The following is a 21,968-nucleotide window of genomic DNA, read 5'->3' on the forward strand; positions in this document are numbered from 1 at the left end:
TAACTTGAAGCTGTTTCCCCTTGTTCTGTTGCTGGTTGCCTGGGGGAAGAGGCTGACCCTCACCTTGCCACAACCTCCTTTCGGATAGTTGTAGGGAGTTAATCGTAATTGATTAATTTTAATTTTGCTGCTGACTGCTCCAAAAGAAAGATTCTGCTGTGGCAGCAAATTTGGAAAAAGGCAGAACCTGTGAGTCCTGAGGAGGTTCTGAAGAGTCAGGAGCATCAGCAGGACATCCCCAGGCAGCTCAGGATGGGGGTCCCTGCTCCTTCCAACCCCGCATCCAGAGGATTGCATTTTGGGGGCAAAACCACCTGGGTTCCTAGGAAATGACTGAGGGAGCTGGGGCTGTTCAGCCTTGAGAAGAGACCACATTAATGTGTGTAAGTATTTAACAGGTGATGCTGAGAAGATACAGCCAGGGTCTCCCAGTGGTGCCAACCACTCGGACATGAGGCAACGGGCAGCGACTGATGCACACCAAGTTCCACCTGGACACGAGGAAGAACTTCTTTCCTGTGCAATGACCACGCATTGGAACAGGGAGAAGAAAGGGCGTGGAGTGTCCCTCACTGGAGATATTCCAGACCCATCTGGACGCAGCCCTGTGTCGTGTGCTCTGAGATGACCCTCCTTGGGCAGGAGGTCGGACCAGCTGACCGGCTCCGGTCCCTCTCAGCCAGACCCATCCCGGGATCCTGATGCCCATTCTGGGATTCCAATCCCATTCCAGGATCCTGATGCCCATCCCAGGATTCTGGTCCCATCCCGAGATCCTGATGTCCATACCGGGATCCTGATCCTGATCCCGGGATCCTGACGCCAATCTTGGGATCTGCTCCTCATCCCGGAATTTTGATCCTCATCCCAGGATCCCGATGCTCATCCTGGGATCCCGATCACATCGCGCCATTCCAATCCCATCCCCGGGATCCCGATGCTCATCCTGGGATCCCGATGCCCATCCCGCTATTCCGATGCCCATCCCGGGATTATGATGCCCACCCCGGGATTATGATGCCCATCCCGGGATCCCGATGCCCACGCTGAGATCCCGATGCCCATCCCGGGATTATGATGCCCATCCCGGGATCCCGATGCCCACGTTGAGATCCCGATGCCCATCCCGGGATTATGATGCCCATCCCGGGATCCCGATTGCCCACGCCGAGATCCCGATGCCCATCCCGGGATCCCGATGCCCACGCCGAGATCCCGATGCCCATCCCGGGATCCCGATGCCCATCCCGAGATCCCGATACCCATCCCGGGATCCCCATGCCCACGCCGAGATCCCGACGCCCATCCCGGGATTCCGGGCCCGCGGGGGTTCCGTGCCCGCCCCGCCGCCGGCCCCGCCCCGCGGTTCCCTTTGCGGCCGGGAGGCGGCGCTGGCGCTGGGCGTGCGCGGCGGGAGCCCCGGGCCGCCCCTTCCCGTCGCGGCCCCGCGGAGCGGGTCGGGGGCGGGCGCTGCTCCACGGCCGCCGCCGGAGCCGCTCCCGCATCGCGCCCGGCAGCAGCGGGAGCCCGGCAGCCCCTCGGCCGGCTCCGTGCGCCGCCGGGCCTGAGCGCCGAGCGCCGGCTCCGACATGTCCGGCAAGATCGAGAAAGCAGGTGAGCGCCGGGAGGCCCGGGGGCAGCGCGGGGGGGGACGCGCCGGGGCGGCCGCGCTCGCCGCCCGCCCCGCAGAGCCGCTGCGGCCGGCGGAGCCGCCGGAGGAGCCGGAGCCGCCGGAGCTGCGGGAGCTGCCGGCGGTGCCGCGGGCCTGGCGCGGCCCGGCGGGGCGGGGGGAGCCGGGCAGGGCCCCCCGCGCCCGGCGGGGTCCCCACGGGGGCTCCTGACAGCGCGGGCGGCGAGCGGGGCCCGGGCTGGGGCTGGGCCCGGGGGGCCACGGGAGATGCTCTGCTCGTCCCCCCAGGGGCTGGTCCTGCGCTTCTCGGGCGCTGTTTGGGTCTTTGTGTCTCCTCCGCGTTTTCCTTTTTGCTCGCTGCTTTCCTTTTTTTCTCCCTAATTCTTATATTTTAATTTTTACGTCCCTGCACTCATTCCGTCCTTGCCATGCAGCCAGGCATCAGCACAGCCGGGCGCTGCAGCGCTTTGGGGCCTACATGCAATAATTAATTTCAACTTCTCCCAACTTTCCTCTCCTGGTGTGTGTGCAGGATGAGAAGAGATGGGTCCGTGGGCAAATGTCAGAGGGAACTTGCACGTTTTTTCCTCCCTCTTCCCCTCTGCCGGGGTGCTCATGAGAGCCAGAGCCAGGGGAGGCTGCTGAGATTCCTCCTGCTCTCACAAGGAAACGCTCAAGCACGGATCATATTGTCTCTCTGTGCTTCTGGAGTCGTGCCTGGTTCTCAGTTGTCACTTTAGATGGTTGAATGACCCTGTTTTGCTCTGTAGTGGGAGTAGTACGCTTAAAGATTCAATTAGTGTTGTGCAAATCAAGAAGTGAAGTTACGTAGTTTAGTTATGTTGCGTTTAATTAGCAGAGAAAAATCAATGCTGTTTGGTATATTTTATTGCGAGGAATAGCCAGGCTGTCTCCTCCTGGGGAACGCAGGGCAGCAGCCCGCGTAGGGATGTGCGGAGCATCCAGGCTTCCAGGACAGCAGCCACGGATGCGGGAAGGATCCGCGTTTCCAAGGAGTGGAGTCGGTAGCAGCGTGTTCTGGTTTTGATCATCCCACCCTGGTGCGCTCCGGCTGCTGCACCGCACCGCGTGTGAGCGTGTTCTCCTCGGTGCTGCGGGTTCTGGAGCGGCCCCGGGGGATGAGCAGCCTGCCTGCCTGGCAGCCGGCTCCTCCGTGCAGCACCTCGGCATGCTTCCAGCTCTTCGCGCTGACTTACTGTCTAACAAGTGTGCACCGCATCAGGGGACAAATGTTACTCCAGAAATATCACAGGTTAATCCGCTGCACGATCCCCTTCACGGTATCACGGTGTAGCTTTGCTCTGGGATCCTGCTGAGCTGTTCCGCGCTTGTCCCTTACTCCAGCGAGCAAGGAAGGTGTTACAGCAGAGTACACAGACCTCGGGCCAGCTCTGGAATAATTGCCACTTGTTTATGCTAGAGGTGGATTTGGCTTGGGATTTAGTAACTGTAGACAGTAATTGCAGACGTATAAATAAGTGATCACGTTTTGTTTATTCGTGTGCAGTAAATAACCCTGGGAGAATAGTAAATAGAGCTCCACACCAGAGAGGCAGTGTGAGGAGTTCAAGCACAGGAAGATGACTCTGGAGACACACACAAACTCAGCACGGTTCCATAAACAATAGAACAGAGAGGCCAAGAAATACCATATAAATATAAATACCATATAAAATGCCATATAAAATACCATATAACAGCAATAAAATACCGTATAAAAATCATACCCTGCACAGCCTAGAGACCAGACACGCTGAGCTCCCACTGAAGAACTCAAGCATCATGCAGGATCCATCCCCAGGTTGGTGCTGCGAGCGTGCAGTTGGAAGATGCAGTGGGAGAAGCCCTAATGCAGAGACATTTGTCCTAGTGAAAGTCTATCACAGTGATGATTAGCTGAAGGAGGGAAACAGTGAATCTGGGAATCTGTCCTCTTTCAACTGCTTGTACTTTCATTTCTTTCGTAAGGATATTTAAAAAAAAAAAAAATCCAGTCCAAATATAAATGGGAGGAGAAGAGACAGGGAAGGAGGGCTGGGAGCTGGCTGTTCCAGAGCAGGAGCGTCTCCATCGCTGTTTCTGAGTGTTTGAACTTCTGATTGACACCCACAGTTTGGTTAATACAAACACAGCCTGTGATACCACAGCCATTCGGGGGTAATGTTTGTCAAAACGTGTACAGTAGCAGAACAAAGGAAACAGACTCATGAAACAAATGCTGTGAGGTCCAAGGTCTGTGCAGTTGTGTACATTTGAATTTATTTTTCTTATGGGGACAGAAATTCATGCACTGTGTTATAAATAAAATAGACCAGTGCCTGGTCACAAGCTGTGGTGACAGACTTTGGAGTGGGCTTTGGTTTGACTCGTGTGTCTATCTAGACAGGCTGCTGGAAAAAATGTGATACCCCTTACAGGGTTAGACCCCCAGAGACCCTCGTACATCTGCTCCCTGGGTCCTTAACTGGAACACCTTGTTGGCACTCAATAAAGAACAATAATAAATGATTAGAGATAACAGCTTCCATCCTGTCCATGAAGGAAGAGCAGACAAGGCTCCCTCTGGAGCCTCTCAGTGCTGCTGTTTAATCAACAGAAGGGTCACTGTAGAGCAATTCAGAGCTCTGCTTTGGAGTGAAGGGCAGCCATCTGGTTACGTAGAATAAGACGGTATATTTGGGGTTTGCTGGTGTTATAGAGCCCCTGTTTTGTTAGGCTCCAGCCAGGAGACTTCCAGACACTTTTCCAAAGCAGAACCCTCCTTGGCTTGAAGAGAAGGAATGGTCATTGGCTTCTCTGTACTCCAGAACTGTGACTTTTTGTCTTCACTTTCAGAAAATATTTGCTCTCCCTCTTTTGATGTGAAATCCAAAATAGGGATGCCAAAAAAGAGCAGAGAAGGTCACAGATTCTGCTTGGGTTTCCTGTTACCATGGCAATGCATGAATTCCTGTTTTTATTTACCTGATGGATTATGTGCTCCAGGGAATTCAGCTACTCTGCATCATTCAGGGAGACTAAGGGAGGAGTTAGACACCATCAGCTCTAAACCAAAAGCTTGTTGTGAAACAAGTCCATTCAAAAATGCCCTTTTATTAAAACCAAAGAACATATGGGTGCCATATTTTGGAGGTTTATTCTGCTTGGTGTTTTCACTCTTAGTCTTGTAATTTCTTTCAGGGTTTTCATATCCCTTGTGAGCTTGCTTTTCCAACAGCTGCCTGCTAAAGGTTGTTTGAGAGAACTGTTTCAGGTGTTAGCTACCTGGAGTGCAGGCAGTCGTCTCTATTCTGCTCAGGACTCAATGGGATGTATTTATTCCCAGTAGACCAAAAATGCTGTTGGCTTCAACTTTTACTCATAAGCACTTGCCTGATAAACAAATTCACCTCAATTCTCCCCCTTTAGTATTGGTGAGATAAACATCTAGGGGTAATCCCAGGAGAACTCTGTTCTTAAGAAAATGGCAAAATTGAAGAGACAATTCAGGAGGTCACATTATTCCTGTCTTTGTAGGAATTTAGTGTTTATCTGGAGTCCTTCATGCCAATTTTTGTGATTCTGAATTGTTCATCTGCGAATGTTTTTGTACTAATGCGAAGTTCCCGGGGATTTTGTTTTTCCAGAGGGTATGTTTTGAACTGTCATCATGTCTTGGATCATTTTATGGAAATTAGCCTGCCTATTTTATATACCTGTACAGTTTTATGCAGTTTCTCTTTGTCTGTCATGCTTAGGTGAGTTACTAGGCAGGACTCTTTCCTCAGCTCTGTTGTGCATTCACAGCCGTACCATGTTCCTCAATATAAGTGAGGGCTTTCAGGTTAGAAAATTTTGCAGTTGACTAGTTTGAGTGCTTCTCTGCTGGTGGTTTTCAAGCAAACTAAGAGTTATCTGCAAATCTGAAAATTAGACCCTTTGAAATCTTACCTCTCAACCCCAAAGGCAGTTCAGTTCCAATTCTTCCTTAGTCAGGCTTTTAACACCTACTGTTTCCTCCTGTGTGCTGCTCCCATAGTGACATCCCACGTGTGATTTACTGCAACTTGTTTAAACAGCATCAACCATTCAGGCCAGTTTTCTGTAGAGGTAAAATACAGGTACAAGATGATCGCTGCTTAGTGGGGGTTTTTTTCTACAAAATGGTACAAAGAGCAGAATTTGGCATCTTTTGTAAGCCATTGTAGGTTGACAGGTGGTGTGGTCTGAAACGTAGCCTGTGGGATAACTGCTGCAAGATTGAGATGGTCCTAGTTGTAAGAAGTAAGTGGGCAAGGAGTGGAGAAAGAAGACAGCTGAAGGCTACTGGAATGTGAAGCAGCTGGGTTGTGCCTTAGTCAGTGAAAATCAGAAACTGGAAACAATTGCTAAATTTATTTTCAGTGTAAGCAATCATTTTCCTTGAACCACAGTGACTAAATATATCTCTTGGTTGTGATTTTTATGTGGTGGTAACTCACTGGCTCTTGCTAACCTCCTGGCAAGCAGAAAGAGGAGTGGAAGTTCACTGTCAGTCAAGACTGTAAAACAAATATCCCTCATTTAGATCTCTTGATTCACTTGCATGGCTTTGCTTGCTGCAGTGTATTGCCTGAGTGGAAGAAACCTGGGTGTTTGTTTCTAGGGAAGGGAGTCAATATGTAACTCCTCTTTCAGGTTTCTTTGGGGTTTTGTTCATATTTTTGGAAGTTTTTAATTGCAATTGATGCTTCAGCTGATTCTAGTAACTCTGTTGTAGGTGCAGATAGACTCTGATGCCAAAAGTGTGGGTCTTTTTTTAAAAAGAAATATAATTAAGACCTTATTTATTCCAAAGTTGAAAGCCTGAGGGTAGAATTGGCAAAATGAGCTTTGCTGTTGACTTACAAATCCTTTGGAAGGAGAGCATTCCATCCAGAATCTTACAGCATTTGAACTGCAGGTGGAGGAACATGAAGAGTTAACTTTCTAGACTTCGTTTTAAAGAAGCTAGAGAGATGTTGTACCTTCCTTGGCAGAGGCATTTGATGGCTAATCAGGTTTAATTCAATTACTCAATCATTTAAGTGTATTATAGGTAGCTCTCAGCTGAGCTAGTGGGAGCTGGAATTGTTTGTTACCGTAGCACCCAGTTTGGAAGATCCCTTGTACCCCAGCAAAGGTAAGATGATAAAGAACATCTTCTGTCTTTGTGCCAGATAAAACACCAGAAACTGTGTTGTATATTAAAAATAACAAATTACATGTCAGAACTACAGGTAGGGTGATTTAATAGCCTCCTTCCTCTCCCCCTCCTCACCACACCCATCATTTTGCATAGTTTGAATACATGTAGTGGATATAACTTGTTCAGTTTTCCAAAGATATAATCACAACATTTTTCTGCTAGAACTTGAGATTTGGGATCTTTTGGTAGTTTGGGAAGCTCTTGTCCTCTGTGTACTGTTGCTTAGCATGAAATGAATCCTTCCAGCTTGTATTCTGCCTGTAGAGACTTCACATTATCTGGAGAAAAATCATATGCATGGAGAGGGGTCCTTCAGCTTCTCAGATTAGTGACAGAATAGGCTTTTCTCTCTGAAAAGAATTGAGAATTTATTATGCTATAAGTGCCTGAACACTTGGGAAATTCTGCTTTGGAGTTACATCTTTCCTTTTTCTTTATTAGCTTATGACTATGGGATTCAGCCAGTGTCATGGAAGGAATATTAAAATCACATAGCTATTGCAAGGATATTAGCTTTGTTATTGTAATTTTTTTCTAAATAACTGAAGTTTGGCTTGCATGGTCTACAGTTGAGAAATACTGTAGAACATAATGGGATGAGGGGATGGCAAAGGAGAACTGTGTGTCATTCTCAGGGCTTGAAATCAGAGGAAAAGGGAGAACAGGTTGAAGGAAAACTAGATTTATTATCTTTGCTATTTGAATTCGCAGCCCCAGAACTCCAAGGTGTATGAAAAGGTGGCCAGGGAAGGAAAAAAGGGGCACCACATGTTGGTGGAATGGCTGGAAAGACCAGAAAATAAGTGAGAGGATGCCCAACCCACTGGTGATGGAAGAGGAGGGAGCAGGGGGCTGGGTTGCGTGCGAGGAGAGCAGAGAAGAAAAGGCAAGACGGATGGCAAAGGAGGAAATCAGGCAAGGAGGACGTTCCCGACGGCTTTCATGGGAGTCTGTTCCAAGGCAAAGAGACAGAAGATGAATTTCAGCAATCCGGAAAAGCTGCAGGAATCCTGCAGGTTGGGACGTGCTGCCAAAGGAATGTTCTGCAGTTGTGCTGCTCACGTTGCTGCAGCCTGACAAATTACAACTTTATTCCCTGACCCACAGCATCCACTCTTAAAATACATTTCCAGTCTCTTCTTAAGGTGTCTGACACTGGCACTGACAGAGCAAACAATTTCATCTGTGTGAGAGAGAAATGATGTCCTCCCATGTTCTGTGAAGCAGCCTGAGAAGGCTGATGGATCACGTTATTGATCTACTTTTATTTGGGATGCATATTTCAGTGTCAGCTCTCCAGCTTTGAAACAGTCTCTTCATGTTAAATCTCTTTGCTGTTTGAGCTGCTGCCATAGCTCACCTTCTCTGGAATTTGTAAGATAATGTTTCCTTGTGAGAGCAAGGGAGAAGTGATAGGGAAAAGATGTTCTGTATCAGAGTGTTCACTTGGTGTTGTGGGAGGTACAATATTCACAGTATTTGGGAGGACTGGTTCTCCTACACTTGCTTTCTGTTGTATCATATTTAGGAAAGTATCTAAAAGATCTGAGAATTGATAAGAGCTATATTCTAAATAATTTTTTGGTTCCCATTTTATAACCACTCTGAGGGTCGAATGAGCATGGGTGGCACTGAGGAAGAGATTTCTCACGTGTAAAACTGAGGCTTTTTGAATTGAAAAAGCGCATGGTTTGCGTTATCTTACTTTCCCTGGGTGACATTTTCTACTGCTTTGAGTAGAGTTTTTCTGGTGCCATGTAAAGCCTGTGCATTTTGTGATGTAAGTTAACATCTTGGCGTGGCCATCAGTGCCTCTGAGGAAATCCTAATCCATTATTCTGCCCAGGGAGAGGGGTTAAAGCTTCCTTGCACTCTCATGCTCTCATTCTTTCTCTCTGAAGGCTTCGTGGGGGGATGCCCTTTGTTGAGTACTTAACATATTCACTGAACCAGTCCCATTTATATTCTAAACAAGATCTTTAATTTCATCCCTGACGTGTGCAAAATCTTGGGGTCTGAAAGAAAATTCATGACAATTTTCTTTTTTAGGCTTCTGGAAAGAAAGGAAAAAATCAGTGGAGGTGAAAATCAAAGAATAGTTACTCACAGCGGGTAAGGTTGGAGGAAGCAGATACTGCAGCTTGGTTGGTTGATTAAACCTTGATAGAATTTTACCAGGAGACTGAATCTATAGTTCTGTATCTGTTCAGCTGTAGTTTGCAGGGAGTCTTTAATAATTAAAATGGGAACCAAAACAAGCGTGTTCCCAATATACAGCACACGCTGCTTTATCCCTTACCTTTTGATGAGTTTGTTTGGGTTCTGTCTACCAATCTGTCCTGTCTGTGCTGCCCAAGAAGTGCTAAAGTAGCCTCAGGAATTAATTCCATATTTAGAAAGTTTCCTTTACGAACCAAACGTCACAAAGGGCACCCAGGGAGGTCAATATTGCAGTTCTGGTTGTAGAGTACATTCTGATCAATTCTGGAGCTCAGTGAATCCATCTGACAGTGGGTTCAGTTAGCAGGACAATACTGTTTAAACACAGTTTTTTCTTGGGTGTTTTATGATCCTTTCAGTTGTGCTCTAACCAAGTTAACTTTGTCAATTTGAGCATTTTGCCTTTTTTTTTTTTTCCTTTTTAATGCTTAATTCAGCCTTGCTTTTCACAGTTGAGAGTGATGTGTGCTGCAACTTTCGTATGTAAGAAAATGAAATATCCCTCTTTGGATATATATTTTCCATCTTAATTTTTTTTTAAGTCTACATTTTCTACTTTTCTTAGTAGAAGCAGCTTTAAACTGAATTATATACAAGAATAATACGTTTGAGGAACTAGAGAATTCTGCCAGAAGGTTTAATTAGAACTCATCTATGAATTTACAGGGATTTACAGAAAATGTAGAGCACTGGTTTGTGCAGGAGGTGGTTTGTCTGTATAAATATCCTTGAAAGGTCACATGAAATCAGATGTTAAGGCTGATGCCAGAGTTTTGATGAAGCATGGTAAGAGCAGCACAGGGGTTGAGTTTAACTTTTACTGCTTGGAATTGCTTCTCCAGGGCTACAGTGTGGGAAAAATTTGCAGTATCTGAAAACATTGTGCATCTGAAAGTCACGTGACTCTAAAAACCCCCATAATCTTGTCTCTTTATGAGCAATACCTAGAACATAGCTGATAGAAACTTAGGTGGGGAGTTCCTCTGTTTTCAGCTTGTAGTTTTTCTGGGTTTTTCTGTGTGTAACTGTTTGCTCTTTGTCACTGGAATCAGTGGCACTTCTGTCCCCTGCTCTGTCTGGGATGTTGTTTTACAGGAGAAACACTTTGGAGCATTTTAGAACCACCCTGTTAAAATGATGGAGTGAGTTTAAGGAATGGTATTTAAAGTACATGAGCTGGCGCTCTCGGCTCTGGCCAGTTTTGTGATATTCAGGTGCATAAAAGCCCTTTAAAGAAGAACCACTGAGTCTTCACACCTAACTTGGCACATCTCTCAGAGATAAGTTTGCTCCTTGTCTGCACCTCTCTTCTTTAATCTGTAACATCCTTACATGAGGCAGTCGTGATAGCTCATCCAGTTACAACTCTTGGATTTACTGGCCAATTTCTGTCAAAATTTGCAGAGGAATGGATATTAAAATTTATTGAAATTTCTGCACGTTTTCTGAAGAAGGCTGAGGAGATCAGAGAGGCTGCAAATAGGGCCTTCATTACAGCAAAGTTGAAAATGTAGCCATCCCATGTTTGTAGCCATTGGCAAACATAACTTGTGAATGGCCTGGAATGGGGAGTGCCAAGGAAAAGCAAAATCTTTGGGGAAAAAAGCAAATACGTGTGTTTTGGAGACAGTTCAGAGGAGCCAGTCGGGGGTCAGTGAAGGGTGGGTTGCCGATAAAAGCCTGGTAAAAATTGCAGGGCAAAGGAACACTTAAAAACCGTGCCAGGAGAGAATTTGGTTCTGGTTACTCTCTGTGCCTATTTCCAGGTAGGCTTTAAACAAAGATGGTTTTGTTCCTGTCTGTCTCAGGTGGAAGCACTTGTATAAATTCTGTAAATATTCATTGGCAGCTGTTACTCTTAGATTTTATCCTGAAATACAACCCACTTCACTAGACCTCAAATGTGAGGTGTGTGTTTCACTGTAACTCTCGGAGGGCTCCCTGGAGACATCAGGTGCACCACAAGTGATACCCAGGAGAATTTCCCTGAGCTTCCATTTGGCTGGCAGCCTGGTGAGTGCCAAGCTCCAGGGGATCCAAACCCTCCTTTGCTCTGGGCAGAGGAATTTATCTATGAGTCCTCAGGGTCTTTTGGCAACAAGGTGTGTAAGAATGTTAGTAACAATGAAAAGGATGTTGGAAGGTTGTTGATTGCCCATGTCATTGTTTTGATGCTTCTCAAGTTCTGTAAGGACTTGAGGCTGGTATAAAGCATAGTGCCTAAGGTTAGAGCCATTGGTCATCCATTGTTGGAGCTCCACTGGTAATGTCACCAAGAAATTCCCCCATCAGCTGTGGGCATAACTGCTCCTGAAATCATTCCCAGTGTGCATGAGCTGTTAACACGGCTGTGGATCAAGATCCTGATCCAAGACTGTAAGGCCTGCAAAGCACCCTTCTCAGCCATGTTGCCATTCCAGTGCTGTGGCTTGTCCTGTGAGAGGGCTCAGATTTTTCACTGAAAGAGAAGTCAGGCCTTGGAATAAGTTGCCCAGGGGAGTGGTGGAGTCACTGTCTCTGGAAGTGTTCAAGAGATGTCTGGATGTGGCTCCTGGGAATGTGGTTTTGGGGTGATTATGGTTGACAGTTGGACCAAATCATCTTGAAGGTCTGTTCCAGCCTTGATGATTCTGTGGTTCTGAGAGTTAACAGGCTGTAAGTTTTATTATTACTGTTAATTTGGTTTTACCATTTAATTCTTTTCAGATGAGATAATTCACATCTAAAAGCTTTGGCAACATAGTATACTAAGTTTCAATATTATCATAATGGGAAAGAGTCATGCTAGAAATATTAGTAGCCAGTTGTGTACATTTAATGAAATTGTTATTCAAAGCTTTTATGTCCAAAACAGTAACACTGGTTTGTGTTGATGCTGCATGCTCTGATCGTAACCTTTGGGATGATAATAAAGCACAAAAACTGGCTCCTCCTGCAATCCTTTGCCCTTGAAGGAGTTCATTTAGTTAAATTCCTTAATATTTTTGCAGCTGTGGTTGTGGTTTATTAACTGATGCTGCCTTGAAGAACAGCCTGTGTCTGCAGCAAAGTTTTCATTACTCATCTGTCAATACTTGCAGAGTAAAACAAATGGGTCTGAGTAGAGGTTTCTCCTCTTCAGTCTAAATAGTTTCTTTCCCTTCATCCTTGCTATTTTACCCAAGGAGAGGGTAGAGAATAGTTCTGAGGCAGTGCATAGTTGTACTCTGTGGGATAGGAACGTCTTGCCTGCTTTGTCTGTCAGGATTATTTGAAGCTATGATGTTTAGAATTTATTAAATGAACTAGAGGGAATAAAAAACATCTCTTTTCCCCAAAATATTCTTACTTCTACAGCTGTGAAATGCCTTTTATCCTGATTCATACCAGCTGAAGAATCTCTAGAATTCCTCTTTTGCAGTTGGTAAAATATGATTTTGGGCCAGTTTAACAATTTGCTTGTCAGGAGAAATCTGGGTGAGTTTGGTTTGGTTTTGGTTTTGTTTTAACATAGTCCTCAAAATTGAAAATCAGATAGCCCAAAACTACTACTGTGTTTACTGTTGCAAACTACAAGTTCTGCAGTAATTGCCTTGGCCTCTGGGTGAAATGCGGGAGGGAGCTTATCTGCCTGGGCTTTCGTGGGGTTTTTTTTGCATGATAATTGCAGATGAGGAGCGCATGATATTTGGAAGGCCCTACAGGGGTGTCACCTCTGGGAGGTGATGGACATGAATTTTGTGCTGTGAGTGGAAGGAACTGGAGGAACTGATGTCGTGATGGAGCAGTGGATAGAAAATGCTTTGGTGTCCCAGGGCAGAGCTGCAGCTGAAGGCTGAGCTATATTAAGTAGGGGAGAAGCACTTGCAGAATGCAGGGGTCTGACTCACTTGACCACGTGCTTCTCTTGAGTTTCACACTTGGCTGTGACTCATATTGAACAGAATAGCATCCAGGCTAGTGAGCAAGTGTGCTGAGAGCCAGAGGTCTCTGCTGACCTCTCTATGTGCATATGGTTTTTGGGGGAAATACCAGAGTCCTTGCCTCCTTTTCCTGTTGTACAGTCTGGTTTTGCTTACTTTTATTGTACTTCAGAAAATCAGGATGGTGTAAAACCTCACATAGCAGTTCCCTGGGCTGAAGATGTAAAGAACTAAGGCCCAGCCCAGTAAAGGTGACTCATAACCGGAGCTTTGCTTTGTACCTCTGTACCTGCCTTGGCACATGATGTGTTGGCTGGTAAATTGGGCCAGTTTCCCTAGCACATGGAGCTGCATCCAACTGTGTTTTAAAGTCTGTCCAGTGGGGGATTGCTCTGAGAGTGGAAGGAACCAAAACCTCTGCCAGACCTAGCTGCGAGTGTGAGGACCTAGTTCGGAGATAAAAACTGATTAGTGGATAATTCCCCCAGAATGAATAATCTCTGCCTTAAAAGATGAGTTGCAGATGGTTTTGGATGAGAGAGGGAGAGAGATCAGGTTTAAAATGTTATTCTTTCAGTAACCTGAATCTCCTGACCTTATGTGACACTGCAGAGATGATTTCAGCCGAGTAAGACCAGGAGGAGAGGCTGGCTGGGGAGTGTGGCCAGTGCTTCCTGCCTTGGTCTGACCCCGAGCCCCAGTGTTATATTTACCTGGTAGTTTGAGAGGTCTTTCACTCCACAAGGTCAAGGAAAGCTTCCAAAATACAGGGAAGAGCCATTTGTAATTCCTCAAGTGAGGATTAGTATCTGACATGACTTCTTGAACTATTTTCAGATTGGTTACGCGTCTACTGATCTTTCACCTTTGCAAAGGTAGCAATACTTGTGTGTTTGCCTGTCCTTGACTGGAAAGCCTGCAGAAAACAAAACTGAAACCTAAAACCAGGTTAAGGACTATTATGAGCAAGCTATGTCAATTAAGGCCATCATTTTGTGTAGCTGTGCAGCTTTTCAAATTACTCCAGCAAGACTCTCTTTACAAATGCTTTTGTATTTTGTCTGTTGACTCATCCATCTCAACACTGACAGTAACATTTCAGTACTGTCTTATAAAGCCTGTCATTGAAACAAAGCTGTTCTTGGGCTGGTTCATCAACAGATGCAATTAATACAATGATGTTTGTTTTGACACCCTGGCTCACTGGCAGCATTGTAAGCAGCATTGCTACGCGAGGAGGTTGCTGTGGTTGAGGACTCCGTGTACAGGCAGATCACTCAATATTTGTATTCAGCTTAAAGTCAACACTGAAAGAGTTTCAAACCTCTACTAAGCCGGCAAACAGGCTCACTGGTGCTACCAGTGATGTTAACAAAAGGGCAAATCATAATCTGCAGCACTTCTAATTTATTTACAGTCTTATAAAACGCTGGGTTTTCATTCTGTTAGAGAGCACCAGAAGAATAAAAGGAAAACTCAGAGGGATTTTCTCGTTGTGCAAGTCAGGGAAGGTGGTGAAGGAAATACGATTTGGACTTTGATATTTATTCTTTCAGTAGAACAATGTCAGTCCCAGGCCAGTGCTTCTCAGATGTGTTTTACCCTGGGAACTGGTATAAACGTCTTCCTTTTCAGCTGTTTCATTTTTAGCTGTATAGAGGGTGTAACCATTGTTTAAGGGAGTGTCAGTGGCATGGAGCCAGTTGATATCTAAACCCTATCATGAATTGTTTTAAAGAGAGTATGATTTTCTGTCATGAGATACACTGATTAGTATTTTTCAGGGCAGGAAGTACCTGCTGACTCCAGCAGTTGCCAGAGCAGCTGTTTCTTGTGAGTAAGCTATAGAAAAAAATCTTGTGAAAGCCGTAATATCACTAGGAAGCAGCGCAAGCTTAAATGATCAGTACTAAAGTCTAGTTAAGCTGTATGAAGAACTGCTTCCATATTTTCACTTGCTTGGAATTTTAGATTGGGGAAAAAAAATTCTGGTTCTTAAGGTCTGTAGGATAGTTTACAGAGAGGTATTTAGCTGCAGGCTAGTTAATATTTGTTAAGGCTTGTCTGGACACTCCCCAGACTCTTGCTCCAGGGTACAAATTTAATTGATTTATTCCATGTTGAGTTAATGCAGCAGTTTATGTTCCTGCAAGTAGGCATCTCTGCTGGCTGCATGGCTTTGAGCGTTTTCTGGCATTGTAGCACCCTGTTACCTAGCCTGGGTTTCTACCAGGACCTGTGTTAGGCAGGGTACACACTGGAAATGCAGTCAACTCTCTGTCCTGAGCTTCCTAATGAGCAAGTTCGGACTTTTTTTGTTATATTCTCTCTGTTTTTAATCACAGAGCTGACTTCTGATGAGATTATATATAGATTTCCATAGCTTTTTGCCAAAAGATTTGGTTTGAATTAATGAACATTTTTGTGAATTTCTGCAGTCAACATTTTCTGGAAAAATAAATTATTCTTTTGGTCCAGACCCCTCTTACAAGTGCCAGGTGTGAGCAGCAGGCTCCAGTGGGCTCATCCAGGGTATGAGAGGCTGTAGCAGCACTGCTGACCTTTGGCTCACGGAAAAAGCAGTGAGCAAGGAGTGCAGTGCTCCAGATGTGAACCTGTCTGGAAGCTGTGTGTGCAGAGATAAGCTGCTGATGGGAAACACCCTCTCACCCACAGCTTCTGCATTATCCAAGTGAGCCCAGTGTCATAGCTCAGCTTCTGAGATTCCTCTATCCCAAGGTCAGTCACTTCCTTTGTTCTCCATTTGAGCTCTGGGTTTGAATTGCTTTTCATTTTGTATTGTCCCTTGTTGTCTTTGAAACCAGGATATGATTTCTTCTCTGTCGGCTCTCCCTGCCCGTTGTTTCTCTTAGTTTGCAGGTTTTTTGGATGCGAACACTCGCGTTGCTTGTAGTGCATCCTCTGTGTCACGAGGTTTTGACTCTGCAGCGTTGTCCTGGAGATGTACAGGGATGTGCCAGCGAGCAGGGGTACATGTGTCACAGCAAAAGAACATCCTTGCACATCTTGCCCAAGCAGCAGAGCTCCTCTTGCTGCTGAATGTGATTCTGGGGTCACGGCTCATGAGAGTGGTAACAATGGGAAGTGTGGGATGTTCTGGCTTATTCTGAGATCAAGATTTTGTTTCCCTTGCAATAATTTCATGAATCAAAAAGGAAGATGTGTAATGCTTAGTGTTCATCTAGAGCTTTACATTTTTAGAGCATTGTGCAAACATTTCTTCTGTAGTTCTGACTTCATGATGGGTGGTGGTGGAAAGTGCTGTCTGTAGTGAGGTAAGGACAGTGAGTACAACTTCTGCCCTTCTTCCATTTACTGCTGTGGTTTTACTTGGTACTGTGGTCAGATGATCTCTACTTCTCCATGAGCTTCTGTGGGCTTTTCAGTCATCATTGGAGCTGTGTAGCCTGCAAGTGGGTTGTTAGTTCATGCCTTTAGGGATGTCATGAGGTAGTGAGAGTGGCAGACGTAGTGCTGTGTAGTGGTGACATCTCTCCGCGTGGGAAGATCCAGGTGATGCGTGCACAGATCATGCCACCTAGAGGAATGGAGCTGGCAAGGCTGCAGCCATGCTTTGCTGCCGAAATTTCAGTGGTCATGCCAGTGGCTGTGTCAAGACCTTCTCCAAGCCGTGCCCTTTGTGGCTTTGCCTCACAGTCCGTCATGAAGTCAGGTGTGAGAAGGTCCCTTCACAGGCAGGTCTCCATCAACTCAACAAACATTTCTCAGCTTTTTACATGAGACTGCTTTTCCTGATTTAGCCTCCTAAATGTTGATCCTCATCTTTCCCAATGGCTCAAGGACCTGAAATTAAGTTGTGGATCTCACCTCATATTCTCCAGGAATTAGGGTGAGTAATCTAGTACAAGGTATGATTTGATGGGATAACATTCTCCAAGCTCAGTGCTTTTTTTGGCTTGTATGTTGCAATTTCTTTTGTGGGAGACTGTTAAATTTCCCAGAAGATTATCCTAATTTCCAGAGTCTCAAAGTCTGAATTGTAATTAAGCACTTAATTTGATGAGGGCTTTTAGATGTCTTGCTATTCTACTGGCAGCTTGGGGAAATACTTCCATTTTCCTCCCAGCTTCCCTTGCATAGGTTAAAGCTCAGAAAGCTGGGATATATTTAGAACTGGCAGAACTGCCAGCAAGGCTTCAGAAAATTGCTCCAAATCTCTGCTTTCTGGGTAGGTTAAAGCCAAATTCAAAAGAAGCCTGGCTTTTCTGAAGAAGTTGGGGCGATGACAATTTATCAGTAACAAATGGGCAGCGGGGAATTTTAATAATACATTTTATTGCTTGCAATTGCATTGAGTTCCCTATTGCCACAAATGACAGTAATCAGGACATCCAACAGGGAAGCAATTACTTTATTTCTTGATCATCCAGACAGTCAGCGAGTTGTGTTACGAGATAAGCACATGGTATGACCAGAGGGTGTCACCTCTTTGGGAATGAAATTTCTTTTTGACCCACTTTAGTCTAATATGTGGTACAATAAGGTCAAGACCAATGGCTGGGGCTCATGGGATTTAATACATAGACAATAGTGACTGCGTAGAGTCTTTTTCTTTTGTGCTGCTTGAGGTTAGGGCTTCTAGATGAAGTTTGTATCTTCTGCTAAATCTCTCTAGTGCTTAAGTAAAACATCCTTTCTCCCCCCTCTCTCTTGAGCTTCAACTTGTATGCTTAAAATCTCTGGAACCATCTTGAAGACTTTATTCTGCTGTGCCTTTGAATTGACCCCCATGTATTTTCATCAAGACAGTAGGATGGCCTTCCCATTTCCTTCTATTCTGTTTAAATTTTCCTGTTACGGGAATACTAAAAAAAAAAAAACCAAAAAAACTGAATTACAGTTAGTCATATGTTAAAATATCCAGACTAAAGCCAGCAGGAAGAGCATCCTCTCGGTGTCAGTGGATGAGGTCGTGTCCCTGCCCATGGCAGGGGGGTTGGAATGAGATGATCTTTAAGATCCCTTCCAACCCAAAGCATTCCATGTTGGCTGTGGATGGATCTCTTGCCTGTATTGACCACTGGTTCATTTAACAGCCCCGTTCTATGTCTCTCTCTTAACACGTCCCCCTTTTAGCTGATAACTTTCTGGCCTCTAGGCTACTGACAGCTGTTGTCCACTTGCTGCTAATTAAGAAAGCAGCGTGAGCGATGGGAATGTGGATTGGAGAGATTGAACCCCCCTCTCCATAGCGTTTCAGCCTGATTAAAGAGAGTCTGGCTGACGACTGAGCGGCCTCTTTTTTCCTGCTGCCTCTCTGCAATAGCCTGGTTGCTGTCAGAACTCCCGGGTCAGGTGCTCTCTGTGTCTCTGGATCTAAAAAATCCCGTAACAATGAGCAGCGTCAGAACAGATTTGCCATTCAAAGGATGGGCACATGTGAAATCTGAGCCACTATAAAGCCCCATCTTTAGCATGCAAAGCGTTGTGTACGTCTGTGCTCTTACTCAGAAATTCAAATGTAGGTCGTGTTTTTTAAATAAAACGACACATACTGCATTGAAAATTTAGAACTAGCTATAGGAATCAAGATCGTTATGAATTAAGAGCACTTAAGTGGATGGACCAATGATTTTAAAGATTTTCTTTCTTTGTTTAAGGATTTTTCCTTGTTTGCTTTGTTTCCTTGTTTTTGGTTTTCCTTGTTTTGCATCAAGTCCCAGTGGGTGACCCTTTGTGTGATACAGTAATGCTGTGATTTTTATGATCCAGCAAGAGAACGGGCTTGAACTCTGAAATTCCCTTTCTGGCCTCTGCCTCTGTGGAGGTAAAATGATTGACTGAGGTTAATATAATACAAGATTGTTGTGTTAATGCACTACCAGAAGGTGTGAATTTGAGTAAGAGTGGTGGTAATTTGGCAGAAGAAGCCTCCTCCTGCAACGATGATGCTCTCTGGAGCTGTTTACCCCCAGGAATATTATGGCTCTCTTTATTTCAGATTAGACCTCCAAAATTCAATCTCAGTTCTTATCTGTGATAAGTGGGCTCTGTATAGCCCTCCATAGCCCCTAGCATGCTTTCAAATCCATGTCATATGCTCTTTTTTCTGGAATTTAATTTCTCTTCTTCCTTGTGATTTTTCCCATGTTTTGCTGTTACCTTTTACCCTGGAGTTGAATGATTTTTGATGTTTTTTGGAGGTTCTCTTTAAAAGCACTATGTATATATAGGTATAAAATGTTTATTTAAATAAATAAAGAAATCACTGCCAGACATGGCTCCTTAGGTGTGTGAAAATCCTTTAATAAACCATGTCTACCACAGTGTAATTGAACGGTAGGAACATGTCTGGGGAGAGGAGGATGTGTGTTTGATTGTACTTACTGGTGTTCACCTTGTCATGCCCATGATCACTTTGTGAAAGGAGCCTTGGAGCATCTGATTTCAGCTTTTGTAATAAAGAACTGTCTTGCATTTGTTTGAAGTTGAACAAGAGCTGCTTTACCAGTGTTCTCCTATATTCACTAAACACAGTATTAAAATAGTAGGAAATGCAAAGTGTGGTGTGCTCTTAACGAGCTGAACTAGGCAGACTCTTTGGGACCTGGGTGATCTAGGGTGTGAAAGTGCCATAATCTTCTTGGGCAGCTTTTTGTTTTCACATGAAGAGAGCAGATGCAGACACAGTGCAAATAGAAGAGAAATCCTATCAGTAGATTAGCCCTGAGTCCCCAAGCTGTAGTCTGTAAATACAGTGATTTATGGGTATTAGAGATGAAAACAGTGTTTCTTTTCTTCCTCCAAGCAAAATACTATTTCCAAATAGATCATCTCATTATTGGACTCTGGTTTGGCTAGTAATTTTATAAAATAAACCTAGTAGCCCTAAATGTTAGAAAATTAATGTGTTGATTTCTCTACTACTGAGAATTTACGGAGGCTCCAAATCCCCGTCTGTCTTGCTGTGGGAGGTAATTAAGAATATGAGGGAGCGGTTTCTTGGTTTGAAATATTGAAAATGACTGTGAGCATTCATATTGTTACATCTGGAGAGCTCGTTAGGGATGGTGAGATTGGTTCTGCTGGGTCATTTGTTGTGAGGATTGGTCATTTCTTTCACAGTAACCTGCCTATTGCTTGGACAGCTTTGCTTTTTTCTTTACTTTTTTTACTTACTTTTCTTTTTATTGTTTACTGTGTGCTGCCTGTGACTGGCAGTGTGTTTCAAGCCCATTATAGGAATATTTTGTGGCTTCAGGATCACGGTTAGTCTGTTTGTCCTTTAAAGCCACTCCTGATGGCTTCAGGAGTTGAGCTGCCATCACCCAGGTGGGTCATCTGCCAACGGTGACGTGGGTTTGTGACTGTTCTGCGTGAGCTTTTCATGTGTCTGATGGTGTCACCTTTTTTGAATCCCCACCTCATCAATTTATGCCATGAACTTCTGGCTTGTAAACTGAAAAACCTTCACACGGTCATTTCGGAGGCACAGAGATGGCAATTTTGTCATTAAAGGGACAAAAGAAACATCCTGCAAATTTCTGTGTGCAAATCAGCTGCCTGTTTGGTGCTAGGTCAGGCTTTGTTTAGACTATTGATCAAATGTAAGCCTAGAGCTTTGCTGCTAGGCCTGGAGCTGCCTTTCCTTGCCCTGAGTTCCTAAGTGACAAAGATTTGAGTGGAGCTGGCACTTCTTTGTTGGGTTGTTTTGCAAATGCAGACCCAATTCTTAACAGGAGAGCAGAAAACAGGGATTTCTGCTTTACAGTGGAAAATGTTGGGATTATGTTGTCCTGGTTCCTTATAATAACACAGGAGTGTCCTTTAAATAAAAAAATGATCGTTCATACAAGAAAAATCTCTTCCTTTGAGGTTTGTTATCTACTTCTGTTCAACAAAGCTAGACTTTATCTTTGAGAAACAACTTCCCATATGTATGTGAGAACTATCTCTAAATATCGTCCTTATGCCTTCTAATTAGCTAAATCCATTCTGCAAGTGGACAGTCATATTCCAAAGTAAGACTGTGTAGGGAGTTAATTGGGAATAATATGTGTGAGTTTCCAACTTCCACCTTGATCTGAGCTAACTTCCCAGGATGTAGGAGCCCTCTCACTATAAAGTCTGAGCTACAGGGTTCTTGAGGTTTTGAGTTTTGCCTGTTTTATCATGATAAATTCTGATGTGTTATAGTTTGAAGTGATTTCCCTAAAAGTAGATTTGTACAATTGCCAGAAAACCAGCTCAGCTCTTCACCTGCTCTGTTTTCTGCCAACAAGTAGCAAATTAACTTGACTGGACTTGAAGTATTTTCTATATATCTTTAAATTCTCTTTTATGAGTGATTTGAGTCCCTGTTGAAAGTATCTTCTGTCAGGGGCATCTTTCGAAGTTCCCATATGGGTTCAGTTTCATAATTATGATTGTGACTGCTATACATAGTGTTGGGGTTTTTTTGTCAAATAGCAGCAATCAAGCCTTGAGGGGTGTTTTGTACCTATGGCTGGTGTGTCATATCAGGATAGACATGGAAATGGTGCTGTTTAAAGTCATACAAAGCTGTAGGAGCCTTTTGCAGAGGGACTTAGGAGTTTCAACACGTTTTAATGAAGCAGCTTTTCCCAAACCAATTGCATTTTCCAAGATTTGTTTGAGCCATCTTCCAGTTCTGCACTCTTCGTGGTAGGTACGTAAGTGGCTCTCAGGTTAATGAGGAATGAGGGCACATTGAGTGTATTCAGACTTCTGGCTGCAGAGTTGCCAGAAATGAAGCAGGAGAGCTCTCCTCCATCTGTCATTCCTCTGCAGAAATCAGCAGCTTAGAAGTGGATGTAGCTGAGAGTTTATTTGCTGAGCTTCAGAGTTCATAGGTAACACAGAAGAGAAAAAAGGCAAAATTTATGTGTTTGTTTGGGGAGGGAGGCAAAGTGAGTTTGCTGTGTAAATTTGTAAACAGGGTAGAAAGGAAAGGGAAGTTTCCTGAAAACATGTGCTAAAATAAATG

At 44.5% G+C, this 21,968-nt stretch overlaps 1 protein-coding gene across 8 annotated transcripts in view; it reads left to right on the forward strand.

Annotated features, from left to right (window-relative positions):
* The first annotated feature begins 1,492 nt into the window (after positions 1 to 1,492).
* RAPGEF1 (Rap guanine nucleotide exchange factor 1) overlaps positions 1,493 to 21,968 on the forward strand; it is an 85,115-nt gene continuing 64,639 nt past the window's right edge. For all 8 annotated transcript variants that reach the window (XM_039561505.1, XM_039561507.1, XM_039561510.1 and 5 more), the window contains exon 1: positions 1,493 to 1,614. In XM_039561505.1, coding sequence (XP_039417439.1) covers positions 1,590 to 1,614 — 25 coding nt within the window. In that variant the 5' untranslated portion in view covers positions 1,493 to 1,589. The remainder of the gene's footprint in view (positions 1,615 to 21,968) is intronic.

The sequence above is a fragment of the Corvus cornix genome, chromosome 17 (assembly GCF_000738735.6).
Source record: "Corvus cornix cornix isolate S_Up_H32 chromosome 17, ASM73873v5, whole genome shotgun sequence".
Lineage (NCBI taxonomy): Eukaryota > Metazoa > Chordata > Aves > Passeriformes > Corvidae > Corvus > Corvus cornix.